At 35.7% G+C, this 23398-nt stretch overlaps 1 protein-coding gene across 1 annotated transcript; it reads right to left on the bottom strand.

Annotated features, from left to right (window-relative positions):
* Positions 1–2933: 2933 nt before the first annotated feature.
* Positions 2934–21822, bottom strand: LOC135157492 (protein phosphatase 3 catalytic subunit alpha-like). The gene is made up of 4 exons (XM_064113256.1): positions 21803–21822; positions 13393–13477; positions 11371–11468; positions 2934–10734 (listed from the first exon to the last, which is right to left on the bottom strand). Exons 2-4 carry the CDS (start codon positions 13416–13418, stop codon positions 10622–10624), a joined length of 237 nt encoding a protein of 78 aa, XP_063969326.1. The 5' UTR covers positions 13419–13477; positions 21803–21822; the 3' UTR covers positions 2934–10621.
* Positions 21823–23398: the final 1576 nt, after the last annotated feature.

The raw sequence follows: 23398 nt of genomic DNA, 5'->3' as shown, positions 1-23398 counted from the left end.
TTTCGTCCTAGATCCTTTTCCTAACCAGGAACGCACGGGTCTGTTCACACAACTAGCGGGTGTCTTATCTCACAAATTTGTAAAATAAATGAAAAATTCACCCTTTTTCAATGATATATCATTGATTTGATTTAATTAATTACTAATAAAATATGATGGAAAATTGACACATAATTCTTTGAATGAAACTTCAGAGATTTTCTGCCAAGATATGATCAGAAATTCCCGGCTCATTTATTAAAATAATTCAAATCTCCAAAAAGGTCTTTCATTATTCAATTTTCCTTAGGCGTGCTGTTAGGATATTTGTATTTATCTCTTTTTCTTTGGGGGGGTGGGGGATCAAGCAACCCACGGCTCCTCTTCCTATAAGGTACACTACCAATGCCTTTCTTCCTATTCATTCATGATTCCCCCCCCCCCCTTTTATATGGGGGCATTCCAGCCCCCCCCCCCACGGTCTCATTTGAATATCTAATATAAACATCATTATAATAACAGGGGCTTCAGAACCGGGGGGGGGGGGGCTGGGAAAGATCAGCCCCCAACATTTTTTTTTTCAGTAACTATATAAATTTGAAAGTGAGACCCCCCTTTCAAATACATTCCACAGCTTCTGCATGATGAAATTTGAAGGGACTGTACGTGAGTTTGAATCTAAATACCAAGTTTGAACAAGCAATGCAAGAAAGTAAAAATATATTAGTCAAGTTGGCCGAGGGGGGGTGTTTCACAAAGATTTAAGTATGACTTAAGTCGCACTTAAATGCTGACGCGTACATGATATGCAACGCGCAATCTTATTGATCAATATGCAGTAGTGTGCATCCTCTTGGCATGATCTGACCAACGCGGTCATGCCTTTTACGGTAACGCACGTAACTAGGCATTTAAGTGTGACTTTCAGTCATACTTAAATCTTTGTGAAACACCCCCAGGTGTTTGGTAAAGCTGTTCATAAGTTATGCACGACTTTATACGCTTGAGAGGGACTTATTCTTTGGTGCTAAATCAGATTCTCATCCTTCAATTTCAAATCAATTAAAGTTAAATCCAATCTTTGTAAATGGATATTATATGTGTTTAAAACTTTTATTTTGCAAGATTTTATGATTATCCAGTTTGAGAATTATCTAATTATACACATGAGAACAGAGCATGCATAAGAGCTTTTTGATAAACCACGCCAGGAAACCACCATCTTTTAAACCCGCTTTTATACTTCATGCAACCTACTGTATGTACCAAGGTGGTAAGCATTTCATACAGTTGTTCACAAGTTGTGGGCGACTTTATGAATGACTGGTGATCCTTTTTCATGGTAAATTATGCACACCAAATTTTCATTAGTTTGTTATTTAGCTCCTAAGAAAGGATAACCAGTCGCTCGTTAAGTTGCTCGTAACTGCTTTATCAAACACCCACCACATTTCATCCATCTTTTTATATCATTGCAAAATAGAACAAAGGCCAATTTCAAAACTTTAATTTGCCATTTTTTGGTAACTACCATGGTGACCTTGATGGTGATTGGCTGCTGAGCCCTGTTACCATGGCAATTGTCATAAATAGCAAAATTACCAGAGTTGTAACACTTAATGAAGGTCAATACCTGTGCAAGAAGTGGTTTGAAAAAATTTGTGATGTTCAGAATGGCGGGTCATCATCAGAGGTTGCTGGTTGGAGGGGTAGGATCAGTGCGCATACATTCGTAATTCCGAAGCTTTGTTATTCCGAAGGTTCGTAATTCCGAAGGTTCGTTAGTTCGAAAAAAGAAATGAGGTTCGTAATTCCAAAGGTTCGTTAGTCCGAAAACTAAATGATTAACTAACTTTATTTCGTTTTTGGATTTAACGAACCTTCGGAACATCGAACCTTATTTCGTTTTCGGATTATCGAACCTTCGGAATAACGCCACAAATGTTCGGATTAAGAAACCCTTTTATGTTTTCGGATTAACGATTATCGAGGTATAGGCAATTTACGTGTTCGGAATAACGAACCTTCGGAATAAAGAACCTTCGGAATTACAAAGTGTAACCGGATCAGTGGCCATATTGGGTGGTCTATGCTTGGTTAACAAGCAGTTTGGTCTTCTCCCCAGATGGTCTTATACCACATGGGCGATTTGGTCTACTATCAACTTGGTCCAACTGCCATTGGTCTACTCTGCACTTGGTCCAATAACCATTAAGTCTAATTTTTATACTTAGTCAATTGCCCGGTTCGTTTAATTTTGCTTTGTCGACAAACCATTTTTTACTGTTGAATGAGTCTTGATCACTTATACCTTGGTCACATTTGCTCTACGGCGAGTCGAAAATAGCCGTTTTATCAATTTTAATTCAAACCACCTATATGTAGTTGGTACAAAAGAAATGTTAAAACGCTTGTTTTCGACTCGCAGTACGGCCGCCGTAGAGCAAATGTGACCAAGGTATTAAAGTTCATCTTACCATAAAGACTAAGTGGTGTATTAAAGACAAGGGCCCGAATTCTGAAGTCGGGTTTAATTTAAACTCTGGTTTTGAGTTGGGGTTTAACTATGGAAAGCCAGTCGTTACATAAATCTCTAACAGTAGAGGTTCAATGTATCAGCTCATTTGATTCCCAAAACGTTAACTGCCTGGGAAGGATATCATTAAAGTTTTCTTCACCATTAAAGAATTAGCAAAGAGCACAGTAAACATGAGAATTAATCACTGTAAACAAAGTTTTGAAACGTTTGGCTTTCCATAATTTTAGCACAGAGTTCGACCATGGTCTAATTTAAACCTGACTTCAGAATACGGGCCTAGGTAGATATCAGATGAAATGGGTATGGCCTAACTGGAAAATAGACAACATGGTAATTGGCAATTAACCTATTGGGTAGCAAAATTTTACGACGGATAAACACATTGGCAATGAATGATTACATCAAGACGCATATGTATGCTTTCTTCCGGTCGGAAGTGAGCCTTTATTGTCCTTAAACACCAAAGAGATCTTTTTCAGAGTAGAAGTCATAATAGTAACAATCATAATAATATTCATAATAATAATAATAATACACATTACTCTTTTCAGTCTCTTCACCGGGAAAAAAAGGAACATAATACATGCCCTTTTTTTTCGCTGTTGAATAGATGCACGATTCCCCTTGTTTTTATGTTACCTTTGATCATCCTACAGTCTTTTACAAAATCTTGAATGATTATAGACGTCCTCTGACTATCCCAAAGATGGATGCATCGTTCTTCCAAGGGTAAGGCTCGATTGGCCTGCGACCCTGTGTCTGCTGCCCTCACACGATCGTTCTCTACAATTCTACTAGAGATCCCATAGCCTACAGCCTGCTTTCCTAAAAAAAAGGAGGAAATAACTACAGCCCACTATTTCCATCTGCATGTATTATTAGCTACACCGTCAGAGTACCATTTTACTGTATGATATATACTTGATCATGAGTATTTCAAACTGTCTAAGCCTACAAAATATGACAGCAGTATATATTGTTGATTTGTAATATCTAACAAGTAAAGAAAATGTTTCTAAGCTCACACGTAGCAGTCGAGTAGATTCTGAAGCAGGAGAGATACTGTAAATTTAATTTCTCTAAATTTATGGGTGATTTTTTTTCCGCTCATTTTTTACAAATGTTCATAATTTTACACGATACTTGCATTATATCTCATTGGATATTGAACAATTCCCTGTATAACTTGATTCACAGATAGAGTGTGGTTTCATAACTAAAAATGAATGATAAATATATGTGTTTTACCGAACGTTAAACTATAAAGACCACTTTCTACGTTATTGAATAGAATGCCTTTGTGAAGAATACCCTTAACACCACATTTTCAAGCAACACATGCGCGCAAAAACACCCTTAGCAGCATGCAAAAGGGCTTTTCTGCACCGATGCGGTGCACGAAAATGTTTTGCTTAAGGGCGTTCTTGCACAAATACAACAATATAGCAACCAGCACACAAAGACCATGTGTATTTCAAGAACAGTTTCAAAGCCTAGATTTTTATCGGGATCTTTATACACAGAATTTGCTATCAAAAGGATTAATACAAATCTACAAACTTCAAAATAAAAGCAGACCAGAACACAAGAAAATAATCCTAAACAAAATTCTAGCATTTGTGATGACATCAAAACCAGATAAAATCAAACGAAGAATTTGTGGCCTGGCAAAATCAAAACATAAATGAGTAATGAATACTTTGGCAATTATATTGTGACGTACATGGATCAAACCAACACCCTTAAAACACACCGAACACCACTAGAATTTGCATAGAATCAGCGTGCAGCATGGCACATCCATATCACCAAGCTTTACAATTGATCGTAACATTGACTTTTACGATCGATTGCACATACTGATCAATGCAAACGATCATTCACAAATCAGTCCTACGATCGATCACTGAGCTTTGGTGTTACAGACCCCTGGTGAAGAAACTTATGAACTAATACCCAAAGGTTTGGAGTAGATCAACCGTAAGTCTGGTGTATTTACTTTTTTTTCTCCTGCTTCAGAAAATACATTCATCCATCCTTCCTCCATGGCAGACAATCTTTTTTTCTTTTTTTTTTAATTTCTCTTCCTTTCAGCTAACTTCACTCTTAATATAAAAAAGGAAATGTGAACATAAACATAAACTATGATACCTAAAAACAGGTAAGGTACTTTCAAAATAAAGCACACGATTCTCGACCCAAAACTTTCATATAATTCATCATAAATTAAAGATTAACAACAGAGTAAGATGGAAAGAAACCAATTGAAAATAATTTAAAAAACTGACAATCCACTGACATTTAAATCTATTTTCTTGATAAGATTATAGGTATCGATCGGTCGCTTCCAACTTGGTTCGCTATGGAATAAGTGTTGAAATACATAGCATGATCTCAAAGAGATGTCTATCGATACATCAACCTTTATCTTGCTACTCACATAAAGACTTAGAGACAAACAAACAAACGGAGGCTGATATACTCGTCACATTCTACGTTTTCAACAAGCAGCGCCCTCTCCAGTCCATCTGCATACAACAAAGTCGGACTTTGCCGTTCCATTAAACATGAAAATAAAAAGTTTGCGTATATCTACACACAGTCACAGTATTATTTACCTCACTTTTTTACCTTGTTTTCAAAAAAAAAAAATTATATCACACAAGATTTATTTATAGTTCAGGCAAATAAAAAAAAAACATTTGTACAAGAAAATGATTATATGACAAGAAATGTCCTCACAATATCTGTAGTCTACTTGTACATTATTGTCATACATTTTATTTTTTTTTTCCTTTCTAAAGTTTATTTTTCTCATGCTATCAATGTTATATCTGTACAAATTTCAAAATTAAAACCATGGGAAATTATTTATAGAACACATTTCTTTCCCATTCCAACCACAGTAATATTCATGATGAAAAAAAAACGTAATTCTAGCAAAGAATGCATGGTACAACATCGAGATATAATTACATATATAACTTTGAATAACTTACCCAGACGTCCTATCATTGATATTGAATCTACTGTTATACACATACATGGTCATAATTTAGAATTAATTCATGATGATCTTGCATATTTAAAGAATACCTGAAATTCTCATCTACATAGAAAAACTACACATACATTTACCAAGCCTTAAGAACAGCGCGGTAGGAGTCGTAATGATAGCTAGAGTTTGGAGAGTGGGTCTTTTTTTCCTATGGTATTCATTGCCTTCTCCGGTACATCATTACCCAGGTGACTGGTAACGAGATGCACTTGGGACTTCAGAGCATTCTGCTTTTGGTAAAATGCATAACATAGTCCCATCAATACAAGAACCGAGCACCTGGGTGGAGGGTGGCAAACCTAGATCAATGTTTCGCCAAATGACAATGCATTAGTCTCACGGGATTTGAACCCTTGACCTCGTGGCTCAGAGTGTGGTAAACTGCCCACCCGTCCACGGCACCTCCCTCCAAAATAAGCAGAGAATGGTTCTCCAAGCCCACACAGTACCACCAAGTGCTAGTCTACCTTCCCAGACCTCTTATTTTCCGAGGACTTCCGCTAGCTGTCGTCAGACTTGATAATGCATTAAGACTAGAGAATAGCAAAGACATTCACTTTTGGAGAAATCGACTGTGGGGATAATCCCTGCCCCAAGTCAGCGACATTTTAGATCTGGTCATAAGCTAACTACTACATGGTGACCTCATACTTCTCACCCCAGTCCCACATATAGACATCTAGGTCGTGTTTCTTCCACCTCCTTTATTTCTATATTGCAATTAGGAGGAAAGATACATGGCCCTATGACGCTTGTGGCAATATCCATGACATAGATTACATATTTATGAAAAGAGGAATAAAAATCTCTCGCATCACGACCAAAAGCCTCCACATCAAAAAGTGGGAGATTCAACTTGTCTTTTCCTAAACCAGATGAAGTCTATATTACAAGAGTTTGAGGTCTGTTATCATGCCAAATAAATCCATACAAATTGAGAAGTTTGTTCTTTTCCTATCCAACGATTTGTACAAAATTTCTGTAGAAATAAACCACGAAGATGTCTCTTTTTTTTTATAAAGTGCAGAAGTTTTCAAACTAACACTCGAGAAGGCAATCCTGTCAAATGTGCAAATGTACTCTTACAAAAATATCACGTTTGTAGATAGAAAGAAACCAACAACAAAAACTAGCTTTTTCAAAGCCTGGCCTGTACAGTGAAACTGTGCACGTTTCCAACACAAACTAAATCTAAAACGGGGGAGCATTTCATGAAACAAGTGGTCAGTGATATTCACTGACTGTTGTTATAAGCTACCGAAATCCTTGCTTCTGATTGGCTGAGAACGAACGAGTCATTGAAAATTCCTGAATATATGATTCATGAAAAACTCCCCCAGGGGGTGAACAGAATGTGGTGGTGTGAAGAGGGGGGGGCGTAAATAGCTTGACTTGGCACATATAAAGAACATATGAAATATGCAATGAAAACCACAGGTTTTGGGTGAAACCAATGCTTCTAATCATCTTAGATTAAAGCTTTGCATTGTGAAATGTTCTGACTATGGAGTTGATGACTAGCAAACAAGAGATGTCTTGATTATTTTTATAGCAGGGAGCTTCAAAAGCTGGAGTGGTAACTGGAAACCGGTAGATTCAAGCAGCTACACCTTTCGGAAAATGTTTGCAAGAGAATCTTTCTTCGCCCCACTACCTTTCAAGTCTTGTATTTTGTTATGCCAATTTCATTGTAAAGCTGAATACAGATTCTCCACCATTAATAAGTATCAATATTGTTCCTATCTATTTATTATTAAGTGCATATTTATGCCTCTCACTTTTCCTCACATTGTAGAGGCTTCAGAAGGAAAAAGCCAGATGTGACTCCAGCACTAGAAGCTCCTTTGTTTCAGTGCAATGTCAACATATGTCCTATTGCTACATTTCAAAAAAAAAGTTGAGCTTGATATAAACAGCAATTTATTTATCATCATCAAATACTGTTTCATTGTTTTGACCTGCAAATCATACAATAGAAATCAATATTCTAGAAAATTTCCTTTATATTAATATTCTTCAATCTTTATCAATAATCTCTCTTTAAGTAATTACTTTGATGCAAGTAGCGATTTCGTTTTTTTTTTACATATACATGCAGTTGAGGCAGGTTTACCGCCCTAACAACGCAAAGAGGTATCTACGTTGGGTTAAAAGTAAAGAATATAAGCAGTGGTGCACAGTGCGTGCTTGCTGTGCAGTATGCAAATGAGCGAGGGTCATGACCTGCATGACCTTTGACCTTCATCATCATATGTCACATACATCTCAAATGAAGTTTGATATTTCTGTAATAATATAAGAATAATAATTTGGAGAGGGGTGGGAATAAAACAATGAATGAATGAAAATGAGAATCTAAAACTACGCCATTCAGCTGACTATAAACATGCAAAAAGTGCTTCTACAATGTACAACTATTTACACCAACACACCCAACGTAAGTCAGAAAGGCGCGAGTTCATTCAATACCAGCGGCAGAAGGTCCTTAACGCACTCATGTTTCAATAAACAACTATTAAAGACCTTCTGCACTGGAACCACATCCATGAACAACCTTCTGCACCTGACTTCCAACATAAAAAATGAATCTCATTTTATAGTCTGTAGGATATAGGTTCATATATATATATATTCATATATAAATGTATATATTCCACATTTATTCTAAGATTATACGTGTGTTTAATAATAACACAGATTAGTCAATTTCTGAATGACATAGAATGTACATTTATTGTATCTGAAGTCCCTATATAATGTAGCGTATATTACCAGGAAATTAATGGACAATAGTAATCAACAGGTGTAATAATGCTCCACGTTGCTTTGAAATGTTTGCTGTAGTTAAGACTAGGATCTTGAAGTATAAAGCTTCAAAACCTAATTTTACTCTGGGGTTATGTTTGAACCTCTTCACTTAGTGCTGTCAATTTGGATAGACTTCATACGGAACCCACCAAGCAGTGAATTGCAAAGGGTTAAATGATCAGCCTTAGTTTGTGGACCCCCATTTTCCTCATCGTACCGTTACATGGAACAACTAAAGTAACAAAGTATTGTGTTCAAAAGATGTATAAACATGTCTTGATACACTTTAGATCATAATACGACTATCATTACATATTTCTTAACGAGGGATACTCATTCTTGGCTTATCTGTGACATCCAAAATGTGCAGCATAATGCTCTTGAGGAATCAGAAGTTACATAGTCCAGTGAACAGACTAGATTGCATACCGAAGTCATACCTGCTTTTTAACAATGCCTCCTGTGACCTGTAACCACATCTCTATAAAGACCCCAAGATCGGTTACCTAGTATAATGCAGGAACCTGTTCTTAAGACCACCTGCTCATATGACCACCGTTCATTTCTCCCTTGGAGGATCTTTATATACAGGTTACACTCTACATAAACAATTTCCAGCAAATGATCGACCCGACAACCCGCTCCAACAATATCAGAGCCGACATCCTCAACATCAAAGCCATCGTATCCCGTTCTTTTGTAATCCCTACCATAGAAACACTGAATGAGTCATACCTTCAGTTATACAAGAACCAGAAGGGAGGGGAGGTCAAAAACCTTACTTGTTCAGATCCTTGTTATTTCATTTGAAGGGTACCTTCGGGAAATTTATTTGTCACAGAAATTTATTTGTAACAGAATTCAAGAGAGTATCTAAAACGGCTGCAATCTTTGATGGACGTGGGTATGACTTATTCTTAATTTGTGAACTTTATTTGTTAACAAATTCAAGAGAGTATCTAAAACGGCTGATATTTTTTTCTTATGTCTTTTATTCTTAATTCCCATGATCAATTGAATCAATAAGCTTTCTGTTATCAAGTCCTTTCCTGATAATTCAATTGCACACTTTAAAAATGGTGCTTTTTATCCTGAATGGTGACCAAAAAACAGCTTATCACAATGTCACAAACATGAGGCGGTCGCTTCAGTACCTTCAAATGAGACAAGTTCAACAATGCTATTCTATGTATTGGTGCAAAATGTGACCTTGTGCAATAAAAACCACTGCAACAAATGACAAAATTCCCTCTATGATTCTCTTCCTCCATCCATACCTGGGTGGATCTGTAAAGAACTTTCCCAAAGAAATGAACAATTCACGCTGCATGAATTGAACCATATGAGTCAATGCTATGTGGGCACATTACATCTTGCTTTACTAACGTATTCCTAAATTATGTAAACTTGAAATTGTACAATTGTATGGTAACATTCCAATTTGACTTCATTGACAGTTTGAACAAACACACAAGATGAACATTTTGTGGTTGGTGTCTTGCACTGGATATAAAGACCCTATGATTACAAGATTCTGTAGATCTTCATTGCCTTTGTACAGTACATGACCTATCCTGTTCTCGAAGGCAACAGGTTCAGGACTCGTTGAATGCTGCGGAGTGAGACCTGGGGCTGATCGCATCCCTTTAACCATACCCTGCTTCTGACGGATGTCGGGCGTCCCTGGATGAATCATGGGATACGATGTGGTTACCTCTACTTCCTGTTGAGGATATCCAGGTCAGGTCCCCTGCCTCGATGAGTCGTCACTGTCTCAACTCGCGACGTCTTTCTCGGAATGCTGGGGACCTCGTGCAGCACCCAGGTCCCACTTAAAGCGAGAACTGCCAATGTCTTTCAGTGGGATGGGAACCGTCTGAGCCTGTTGCATGATACCAGTCAGGACATTCCCAATGTTGGGTCCACCCACAAACCTGCCGACAACCAAAGTCTTTCATTCTCAAAGGCTCTCCGACACCAGTTCCTCCGGCCAACAGGTCAGGGACCATTTAAAAGAAAGGATTATCTCACTATACGAGTCTATGAGCATCAGGGATCTGTATTACGCTTACAAAGGAATGTTCCTGGCTCTGACATAACGGGGGTTTAATGATGACGCTAAAGAGCCGAGAGTATCACGAGGGTAGCCGAGACTACCAGGTCGTGATGAATGGGACAAGAGATAAGGGTGTCATCCTGATAATAGAGGAAGGGGGAACACGATGAGAGGGGGGTCATTACGATCCTTTGTTGTTGGGTGGGGGAGGTGCATCTTTCCTCGGCGGCATCTTTTCGTTCTCCTTGTCCAGGCCTTTGGCTTCCTCAAAGCCACTGATCTTCTGACCGATCGCTGTAGAAAAGAAACGAGATTCATCGTATTAATAACTTTGTACTCCAGCAACTTTTTGCCCCGAGAAAAAAAAATTTGTGATAATATACCTGGGAATTATATGCTGTAAAGTGATATTAGTTTCTGAAAACCAGCGTTTATGCATTCCAAAAATCTGTCAATAGCCAAAATAGTAATTTAGTCTCCAATATCCAAACATTAAAAAATAGCTTATCTGTAAGAGCAATTCTTCTTCTTCATATTGTGAAAATTTGAGGTCGTGAAGTTGAATAAAAGAAAAGATACAAGAGTTTCTTGGATACTACTTTTTCAGACTGCTTGGAAGTTTCACTGAGAGTACACAGTATGCACATCTCATGCTTGAATGAAACGCAATCTTCAACCCTTGTTTTCTCCTTATTTTTTAAGCTCTTGCTGGATATCCTCTGCAATCAATCAAGTACTTGTAATAGTAATTGTTGGTCAATTTTAACATACTATATATCATTTTAAAGCTTAGGAAATGAATTTTCAAGCTCATTAAAAATCTCAATATTCATTTTGATCAACTTATTGTTGGTTTCAGGGTGGCAGGTCACATTTGACCTAAGCATGAACAACAATACACTCAACTTTGTTTTCATTATTATGACTGACCTGTTTGCAATGTCCTCTTCCCGCCTGAGAGGGCGCCGACTGGCAGCATACCCGACGGTGTCAGACCCTTCAATGTCAACACACTTTCACTCTCTTCCCTGTAATGAATGAAAACAATAACATACTAATTCTTAAAAAACATTCTTTTTAATATTTCCCTCTTCTTACAGTTACGGTGCATTTATATCAAGTTTATGGCGTCAGGCTACAAGTCAGGAAGTGCGGACAAGCAAGAACAAAAACGCCAGCGCTGAACAGACAGAGCAAACCCCATCGCTGTGCCTTCCCCACTGCCGGCTTTTGCTTGTCCACACGGCAACAGACTTTTTCGGGCAATGATTGGTCTGTTCAGCCGTCTTCAAACCCACAATAATTTTGAAGTTGTGGTCGTCTTTGCTAGCGAATGACGAAAATCATCATTCATAATGTAGAAACAATGTCTCTGTGTGTGTCAGTTTGAGTCTTTACTGGTGTGTATCAAGCAGATAAGACCACTACAGATATTTTCATTCAAAATGATTCCTGAGATATCAGAGTGTCAAATTTTAACTTCGGGTGCTTTTTGATACTATAGTTCTACTTTGTATTCTAAGTAATTACCTGCAAAACCTGTATAATGTTGAAACTATCAAACATACAGCAAACCCACATTATTAACAATTTATCTGTTCAACCTATAGATAGGTCTTATGAAGCTAATATAATCAATGGCAAGTAGCCAGCTAATGTTCATGAAATCCCGCAATTTGATAAGCATCAAAGAAAATTGTAATATTGAATGTCCACAACTGTTTTTAGAGGACTTTACAGGAAGTCTTGATTGCTATATCAAGTAAAACCAACTTTATGTCTGAGAAAGGCTTTTCAACCATCCTTCGTTTGTACATCCCATTATGCCTGTTAAAGTCAATATAAAGTTCCTCGACATGACTTTCCCTTAGAAACAAAGGTGTTTCATCCTTTTACGATGTGAATTAACATAATGCAGTCGTAACTGAGCACTTCTCACGAGGGCAGCTCAGTTAAGTTTTGTCTGCACGAGGTTTTCGCATTACGACAGTTCACTTATTTTATCTCAGAATTTAAATATTCATCGTCTCCATGGGGAATATACAGCACAATAGCTCAGAGAGTGTGTCGCAAAGCCGTTCATGAAGTAATGCATGAATTTAAGCACGGATGATTGTGGGGAAAACTTCACAGAACTCCAAAATAGTTTATTTTAATCATTTATCATGAAGGACATGATTTGTTTTAATTGGTTTGACATGTCTGTAGAAGAGCAGAAAAAATAAAGAGTCATCGCTGCAAATACTCCACTAGCCCGCCGATTCATTTAATGAACTAATAATTTACTGGTCAAGGTTTATTCACATTCCAACAAGATACGTTCATTTTAATAACTTCACCTTTAAGGCTTAATGCTAAATCACATATTAGTAGACTCAAAAAAAATTACCTGTTTAATTTGTTGGAAAGGAATCATCCTTTTCTAGAGAGTTCTATAGTGCTTATCAAACTTTTTTATTAGCCCTTTTCCACCTATAAGCCTTCTTTGAGGTCAAACAACTCCCCCACCCCCTCCTTTCTGCAGAAGCTAAACATGGGGACTGGGGTGGGGTGGGGATGAGAGTGACAAGGTGAAGGAGTGAAGGGATGTTAGGGTACTGTTGGGCACATGGAAAACTATATTTCTGTATATTGTCCCCCAATTCCATTTTATACTGGACTCACTAGAAATTTACAATTGATTGACCTTTTAGAGATTAGTAGGAGTATTCTTGACATTTTAAGGGCAAGTTTCCCTGAAGCCCTATGTATTTTAACTGGGAAGGAGATTTACCTGAGAACAGTAAAGACGTGTGCCATCTTTCCAATGGCTCTGGTTTTGCTAAGAATGATCTCTTTCCACTTTTGCAGCTATTTTTCAGATTACAAGGGGTATTCTTGAAATCTTAAGGGAGGGGCAAGTTTTCCCTAGACTCAAAAGTATCTTTGGCAGGGAAAGGGGCAGGGGTTTACCTGAGAACAGTGAAGACGCGTGCCATCTTTCCTATGGCTCTGATTTTGTTGCGAATGATCTCTTTCCGTGCCGCTGCTGAACCACCTGATAGAGAGAGGGAGAGGGGGAGAAGAAGTAAAGCATTAGCATTCCTGTCACCATTGTAAATAAGCTTCAGGTATATGTAACATTACACTCGGCGATTGATTGTATGGTTGATATTTATGATTGATCAGAAACAATGATAATGCTCAGCAATTGATCGTACGGTTGATATTAACGATCAATCAGACACAATGATAATGCTCAGCGATTGATCATGTGGTTGATATTTAGGATCGATCGGACACAATGATAATGCTCAGCGATTGATGATACGGTTGATATGTACGATCAATCAGACATAATGATAATACTCAGCGACTGATCGTGTGGTTGATATTTATGATCGATCAAACAATTATAAAGCCCAGCAATAGATTGTATGGTTGATATTTATGATCGATCAGACACAAAATATGATGCTCAGCGATTGATCGTATGGTTGATATTTACGAGCGATCAGACACAATGATAATGCTCAGCGATTGATCGTATGGTTGATATTTACGATCGATCAGACACAATGATAAAGCTCAGCAGTTGATCATACGGTTGATATTTACGATCAATCAGACACTATTATCATTGCAATCAATCGTACAAATCACATAAGGGAACCAAGGGCCCCTATGACATAAAAACTTGCGATTGATCGTAGGGCTTAGTTTTACGAGTGATCAGACATAAAATGAGCCTGACAATTGATCACTAATCTCTATGTTACAGGGCCCTTGCAAAATGTTAAACCTTTCTCAGTGAAACCTGCTACAACTCATATGAGGGACAAGGGTATAACTAAACCTGTATAGATCACCAAAGTAAGACAAGAAAAGTGGTCTTAATATCAAAGCAGGTGGTCTTTATAGAGAGGTTTCAATGGGGGTACAATTCAAAGGGGGAAACAGAACTTGTGGTCTTTTCAAGACATGCGGTATTGCTAACGAGGAGGTCACCAGAGCAGGTTTGACCTTCTAGGTAGACAGGTTCAAAGTACATACTTCAACAGTTCTGGAAATAATGCATGAAGTATCGACGGACAACTCGTCTTTTGAATAGACATACAGTTTTTGTTGATGGGTGGGCTTTTACAAACAGGAATCTATATCTCACTGGACATGTTACATGTACATTTCAAATAACCAAGGTTTTAAATTTTAATGACAAATCTATTTCTGATTCTTGAATAATCAATTAAAATGTCTTGCTGGACAGGTAACTGTGTTTGGCTCCATCATTGATCTGCATTTCCCCCAAAATTCCCCAAATAGCTAAGATCAAATTCAAAATCAGAAACATCAATTGTGATGTGCTTAATGCCACATTCATCCCAGTGAGCTGTTACCTTTTCATGAAAACCTTTGGTTCCCATCCAAATAATTTCCTACACTTTTAAAAAGGAGAAAATTTTCAAACCTTCATCATCTTTAAAGGTTTTAAGTCCACCCCAACAAAAAGTTGATTTGAATTGTAAAACAAAAACTTTCAAGTACTTGATGAATTGTCATAATTAGCAAATTGTTACTTTTAAACAAGTGAGAAAGAGAAAATAATGCATTATTGATGAATTGTCAATTGGTTATTTATTAACATCCTTCTGTCTAAGTTTCAAAGAATTTTTAAAGTTTTTGGAGTCATAACTGGATTATGAAATGCAGGAAAGATAAAGTTCTCATAGGACCCCATGCTCTGGTTTGCCACCACAACTTTTTTATGTAAAATGCCACGGCACATAAAAGCGCGCCTTCACCACATGGTCTTAACAGGTGTTATCTTTGGTGTTAATTACACCAAATGAAGACACTTGAAAATCACAGCATACCTATATGTACATGGCGGAGTATCGAGCACCTACACCAAAATATTGTGAGTCAATGGAAGCCTTCAAACAAGGCTAGTTGGGAAGTGGCTCAATTTGTTAATTTCTGCCAAATTTACGATTGTTCCTCAATACAAAGAATCAATATATCCTTACATTTTTACATTTGTTTTCTTTCTCATGTCAATGCAAACCGTAACAATGTTGTGGGTTATTTTATTATCAATTTTTATTTTTGATAGCTCAAATTTGATTTCTCACTTTAACTTTTGAATTAGTGCATACAAGTACATCAACATAAAATGCAATATCTAATTTATGATACCTTTTTACATAATTGTGATGGTTATTTGTTGGCATTTTGTGAATTTGCAAGTACTTGTTTATTTTGTGTATTTTTCTAAAATTTCATGAAGTTTGTACGTGTCTATATCCGGACCCTACAATAAACCAAATGAAATTGAATTGAAATTCTTAGCGCTAGCTATTCATAAAATGTAGATGATATTACCGGGTACCGTTTCATAAAGCTGTTTGTAGGTTAAGAGTTACTTTAAGAACGACTAGTGATCCTTTCTTGTGGCAAATGATATTCACCATAAATGTTCATTGGTGATTATTTAGTGCGTAAGAAAGGTTCACCAGTCATTCTTAAAGTCGCTCTTAAGTTACAAACAGCGTTATGAAACACCCACTAGGTACATAATAGCTTTTATGCTAGCGCTCGCCACAAAACAAAAAGGGCCCGCCACACAAAGCTTTGGAATCAATCGTATAGTTGACATGAACAATTAGTTGCACATATCAATCCATGAAATCAATCGTAAACTCAGCCCTAAAATCAATTGCTGAGCATCATGTAATGGGGTCCTCTTCTTGCCCATAGGTCTCACACTGGCACACTAACAAAGGATGGGAGCTGCAAGTACTCTTTAAAGGACAAGTCCACCTCAGAAAATGTTTATTTAAATAAATTCAGACAAATCAAACTAGCATAACGCTGAATATTTCATCAAAATTGGATGGAAAATAATAAAGTTATGACAATTTAAAGTTTCGCTTATATTTCACAAAAAAGTGATATATGCCAAATTCAGCGACATGCAAATGAGACAGACAGTCAATGATGTCCTGCACTCACTATTTCTTTTGTTTTTTATTGTTTGAATTATACAATATTTTATTTTTCATATATTTGACAAGAAGCAACTTGACTGAACCATATAGTATCAAACGATGCTAATTCCACATGTTCAGGTAGGAATTAATCGTTCCATTTGACAATGAGGGGAAAACTAGAATATTTCATATAATAAAATACAAAAGAAATAGTGAGTGGATGACGTCATTGGTCTCCTCATTTGCATACCAACCAGGATGTGCATATAACTGTTTAGTGAAATTAAGCGAAATTTTGAAATGTCATAACTTTCTTATTTTACATCCGATTTTGATGAAATTTTCAGTGTTATGCTTGTTGGATTTTTCTCTTTTTATTCAAATCAACTTTTTGCTCGGGTGGATTTGTCCTGCAAGCATGGAATTATGACCGAGTTGCCTTCTTAAATATTAACCATTACACTTAGAAACCAGACATCTATCTCATTCAACAGAGTAAAGTGAATTGAACCTTGGTTTACAAATGTACTTAAAATCATGGATAATCAAATAAGAAAAGGCCATCGCACACCTTCGATCCGTTTTTGGAACATATCACATTTTGCTAATTTTCTGAAAATGTGAATGAAAAGTATCATTTTATTTCAGGTTCATATTTAACTGTAAGGATACTAATATAACACTTTTGGTCATTGCAAGTCTTTATTTTGGAGTAAAGGCCAAATTGGTGTCAAATCGTAACCAATCGTATGATTGGTATAACATCATTATAACTAGATGATAAGTTTGCTTTTATTCTAATAAGGATGATAGCATAGTCACAGATTTGAACATGGGTAAATTCGGAAGATGATTTAGAGCATTATACAGTAAGATATTCCATGTCACAATATTATCATCAATTCTACTACATTTTATTCCAAAATCGAGTCGCACCCAAATCGTAGGGTGTGCGGTGGCCTTTAAGTATAATTTCATGCTAACTATTTTTACTGGATAACAGTGTGTGGATTCATGCTACAGTGGTGGGGAAAAGGAATTGCAATATTATTTTTGACACATTTTTGTTTATGTTTTTGTTTTAGTAGGTGTTTTAGTAGGTGCCAAAAATGCAGACAAATCAACTACTGGACACTGGTTTCCCCTATTACTTGCCACCTTTCTTCACAAGCTGCCAAAAAAATAATTCAAGAGGAAACAATTTTGACATGAATTGGTTAAAATACCATTTTGGAGGTTAAAATTACAAAGCCGAATTCATTTTTATTCATACCATGACAATACAATAGGCCTATCTAACGAATGGAGTGAGACGTAAGAACTATGAAACTTGTGATATTTATAGACATTCGACAGTCTTAGGTCAAAATTTGTTACACTATATACAATTTCACTAACTTGGTTATAATAAGACACTGTGTGAAACTGTGACAAACTGATTTCAATTATGAAAACACTTAGTATTCCAGTAGAAATGTAAGACATAGGGAGGTTATGGAATGAAGTACCAAACGATCTTTGATGTAAGTATTTGAAAGGGAGTACGGAAAACGGTGGGGGGGGGTCGGGGGTGATGAGATGTTGAATATTACAGGAAGAAAGAAAATTAATATCATAATCATTCAGGCCAAGTCCACCACCATGTAAAGTCAGAGTGAATAAACAGAGAAAATCAAGGAAGAACATTGAAACTTTCATCAACTTTGACATTAAATAAGAAATGATCTGATAGTTGTCTCTAATAAGCCCCAGCTAAAATAAATATATACATTAACTTTTCATTCTTCTGAATTGAATATGTTTTCTATAAAAAAATAATACCAATCTCACTGAATATGCAGAACAAAATGATAAAAACATTGATTCACTTAGGCCTATACCTACGTTCTATCATTAAGAAATATCAAATATATTTGATCTAAATAACAACTTCCATTTACAATAATGACATCAAAAAATTTGGGCAGCAAAATACAAATGGGGAGGACAATGGTTGTTTATGGAAAATCGAATGACCAAATTCACGAGAAGAAATGGAAAGAAAGTGTTCTTTATCATGTATTTTTGTTTTCAAAAGTATTGAAACTGATCGCTATATTATGTGCATGGTACTTTAAGAAAAACTAAAGAAGTGTCGTCTTATAAACTTTTTAAGTGTAGTTCAAGTGATTGCAAGGATCAACCACAAATTCACATGACCTTAAATTGATGAGGTAACACAAATTCCTTAATTGATATCCAGATTGGTATCTGTCATTTATGATGTGAAACCATGATGATGTAAAATAGCACTTAAAACATGATGAATCAAAGTGAAATGACACATATTATGCAAATGGCCCTGAATGAAAACTTGTGCAGAAAGGGGTTGAGAGTAGCAAAAAAGTGTTGGATTGTCAAATGATACATTTCTTTTTTCATACACAGAGCACAACTAGATATGTCATACCACAGGGAACTTTCTTAGGTACACATTTATTCAACACTCTAAATCTTTGCTTCATCCAGGATTTTCTTTGAAGAGAATGGAGTATTTCAGAGGTTTTCCTTAAGTGCCAAACTCACTCACATGAGCTTTTTTTGGTTTTAATGAGGGTTTATTGTTAACACTTATTCATCATACCTTTATTTATCAAAGATTTATTATTTATTTTTCATTTTTTACAGAAGTCGTATCCTCATTGTTAGACCATTTCAGAGTTAATTCTTAATAAGTCAATTTCATATACAGCAAATGGAAATCTTAAACATAACTTCTTTAATCACTTGTCAATTACTCATATAATAATTATTATTTTATATCAAATGCTACCAAAGGGGAATTTGATCATTGATCATAGTTGCCGCTAGCGGAGATCCAACTCCTCTCCACATCACCTGGAATAACCCCCACTGTTCTCCTCAACGTTGATTCCCCCAACAAGCTTTTAAGCAGACAATAGTAATAACAATAATAATACTAATAACAATAATAATAATAATAATAATAATAACAACAATAATAATAATAATAACAATAACAATTATGATGATGATGATAACAATAATAATGATCTTAATAATAAAAAAATCTTAAACATTTAGTTAATCAATTTTATTTTAAATGCCTTCTCGTTCCCTATCTTTAAAGAGTAGATACACTTCAAGTTCACTTCAAATTATAAGCACTCAAGCATGCTGTTAAGCAGGTGGGTGGGGGAGACGGGGGCTGCAAATTTGGCAAACATCTCAGTAATCAAATAAGACATATTTGAAACACATTTCAAATGTACACTAACCCGAACCAAAGATTATTCAATGGAATGAATTTCTAATTGGTGCCCTAATTCCACACAGTCTAAACAAAACTCTTTCCCCATTAGCACAATTCATTTCATTTTTCTGTAAAATGTCTTTTCAGTTTTTCCTTCAATTCTTCTTCTCTTTTCATTTCTTCTATTTACCATTTTGTTAATCATTATTTCACATCATTCATTCATCCATATTCTATAGGTATATATTTTTTAAATTTTTGTTTTGTTTGTTTTTTGGAAGAGGGTAGCAAGTCAAGCGTTAGATTTGGGTGCCTTTGGGCCGTTTCATAAAGGTGTTCGTAAGTTAAGAGCGACTTCAAGAACGACTGGTGATCCTTTCTTGTGGTAAATGATATTCACCATTAAATGTTGATGATTATTTAGCGAGTAAGAAAGGATCACCAGTTGTTCTAAAAGTTGCTCTTAACTTACGAACAGCTTTATGAAACGGCCCCCTGGCATATACTTCTGTTACCATCAAACTTATGGTCCCAGGTGGGTGTTTCATGAAGATGTAAGTTACAAGCAACATTACAAATGACTAGTGTTCCTTTCTTGTAGTTTTGACTATGGACAGCTAAATGTCATATGTGGCAAAGACTATAAGAATAAATTTTCATTTTAACAGCATATTTGGCACTGAAATTATTCTTTAAAAATTGTCTGGGAATGCTACCTACAATAATTTTCTTCACCATGGCAAGCACAAGACAGGAGCACAGTAAAAACTTAAGGAAAAAACAAACATAGCTTAAACAGACTAGTATCTGCCCGCCAATTCTTTAATAACAGCTTTAACCAACTGACAACTGAATTTTATAATTCCTATAGACTTTGAATTGTCCAGTTCCAGTTGGTAATAGGTTAAACTGGAGTGTATCATAACATTAATTTGTATTGTAGTTAGAATATTCCCATTCATTAGGTTTCTTCTCTTCTTGTGTTATTTAATTTTTTATAAAGAAAAATATTACCCTGAGCTCAATTAGCATCATTTTTTTTTTAATATTTAAAATACTTATAATCTTCCAAGCATGCTCAAACCAATCTTAAGAAGCTCACTCCAATGGATTCATTCATTAGCAATGAAACACCTTTTACTTCTGAACTTAGCTTGAAAGGAAATGACATCAATTTTCTTTAAATGGTGATTTCCTCTTATATCATATTAATGCTATTAATTCAACACTAGATACAATCTAAGCACCCCCCCCCCCCCCAGTTCTTATGCACCCAACTGATTCACTTTATCTTAGGGAAGAAATAAAGTTCTATTTCAGTTTTAATCTAAGAGAAACTGTGAAGACATCTGTGAGCAGTTGGCAAAACTTCAGTATAGAAAAAAAAACATACAGCTATCGCAGGACAAATACTTCAATAAAGTTACAATAATTATTTTTGTAGACAATATTTAAAACTTTGACAAAGAAGGCAATTTCAAAGTTGGTTTACATACACATTTTTGAAATCCTTAAAGTAATTTTAATAAATGATATTTCTTGTTCTGAATTAAGAACACATTGAAAAGTGCATGGAGAGTGGGGGAAAATAAAGTTATATCTTCAAGGTTATAAAAATGTTGAATCCCCTTCTCATATTTCTTTTGAGTTTTTGGCTACCTATGACTATGGCCTCCTACACTTTTATTCAGATTAAATTCTCATGCACCGGAAGCAAAACTACTCAATGAGACTTCCTCATCAGGAAAGTCAATCTAATTTGAACAAATTACAAACATTTCAATAAAACGTATTTATGTTAACTTTTTGGTATCGTCATGGTAGAAATCATCAAACTATCAGGCAGTCTGGGCATATCTCTTTTACACTTACATTTCTGCTCAGATTTTGTGAGGAAAAAATAAAAATAAATAACTATTTACACCAAGATTCGTGGAGAACATAATATTACCATTTAGAGCACCCAAAACTGCTCTTTATAAATGATAGATCTAAACATGGCATCCACACTCGCAGTTGGAAAGGATTATTGCGTTCACACTCACTCTCGTCAGAATTCGAATAACGTTTGATTTTAAACCGCCTGGAAATAATATACGTGAACACAACACACAAAAATATGACAGGATCAACTACATACCAAATCTAAGGGCTTTACCTGAGTTTTAAAAGATATAAAGTGTACAGAATGTGAGGTTTAAAAGAGAGTGTGAACACAAAAGAATGTGACTAGATGAAGTGAGGGGAGAGAACTGAAAGTTGGGGTTGGGGCGGAAGGAAAAGGGCGGGCTATCTGGGCACTGTATGAAGGAAAGATATATATTGAAAGTGAGAGAAAACAGGTTCTAATGTGCTTTACAAATAAATGAATATCAATATAGATATACAGTGCATATATATATAAATAGCGATTGATCAGACAAATGAATAATTCTGTTTGAAAAAGATGCTGAAATCCCATTTACCTCATACAAGAAGGAGTTGCACAGTGTATTGTTTGCGTGAAATGATTCAAAGGAATTTGAAAAAAAAAACACGAGACATTAGTTATGTCATATCAGAAACATATTTACACAACAGCCATCAAGTCAATAAACACAAGATATAATCAAATTGGCAAGACAACAACAACAACAAAAATTGAACTATTTAGACAAATACTTGGACGACACTTGGATATTGCATACAACAGGGGAAGAGGTACATTTATAAGGTGAATGCGGAGACAAAGACCAGCCAAGCATGAATAGTTAACAGTGTAACAGACATGTGACATACGTGTGACAGACAGCCAATGCACACACAGAATTGTTAAAACAATAGCAAAGCAAAAGCAGCAATTCTGTCTCAAGTGACACAAACTGCAGAATTGCAAAAAGCTGGCTTAAATAAAAGGTAGTTACCAAGTAACATCTTTCGTACAGCCCATCAATACTTAACAATTCTATTAATATATTAACCATAATTAGAAAATTATTATTACTAAACCAGTGTTGTTTTTGTCTAAAATCATAAAGGAAATGCAGCAATTTCAATTAAACTGACTTTAAGAGGCAGTTACTTCATAACCAAATAATAAACAACTGCCATTTTATCTATTCATAAAAAAATTCTTATTCATTTCTAACTTTTTTTGCAATTTACTTATTTGTAACAATAGCAAAACAAAAACTGCAATTCTGTCTTAAGTTTCCGAATTTGCAGAATTACATGAAATGTGACTGAATGGAACATACTAACCACCAAATTGTACTAAAATCAGTAACAAAAGTAACCGATACATATTTGTCTACTGCAACTAACAATATTTTGTCTAAGTTCATAAGTACTATTTATGTTTTCTGAGTTCTGACATAACAAAATAGCTAAAATATCTCATAATCTATGCACATGTGCGTTTCAAACATTTTTTAAACTCTGTATTCCAGCGAACATCTATTTAGACAATATGTTCCACACAACCTGAAAATCACCAAAAAGTCTCAGCACCAACCTTTTACATATTATTGAAATTTATTTCCAGGGGGGGGGGGGATTTTGCACTACACAAATACAACTTCTAATATTCTATTGCTCTATTAAACTTATACACTTGGCTACCTCATGTAGTACAATAGCAGAACTAATGTTACTCCCAGAAACTTACAGCACAAACTAAATAAAATGGGTAATTTTCATAATGGTAGAAGACGAGCTACCGAACCACAACCACTTACATATCTGGGGCCTGTTGGAT

Source organism: Lytechinus pictus, chromosome 18 (genome assembly GCF_037042905.1).
Source record: "Lytechinus pictus isolate F3 Inbred chromosome 18, Lp3.0, whole genome shotgun sequence".
NCBI lineage: Eukaryota > Metazoa > Echinodermata > Echinoidea > Temnopleuroida > Toxopneustidae > Lytechinus > Lytechinus pictus.
The sequence above is the reverse complement of the archived record's forward strand: the minus strand, read 5'-3'. Positions and strand labels throughout refer to the sequence as shown.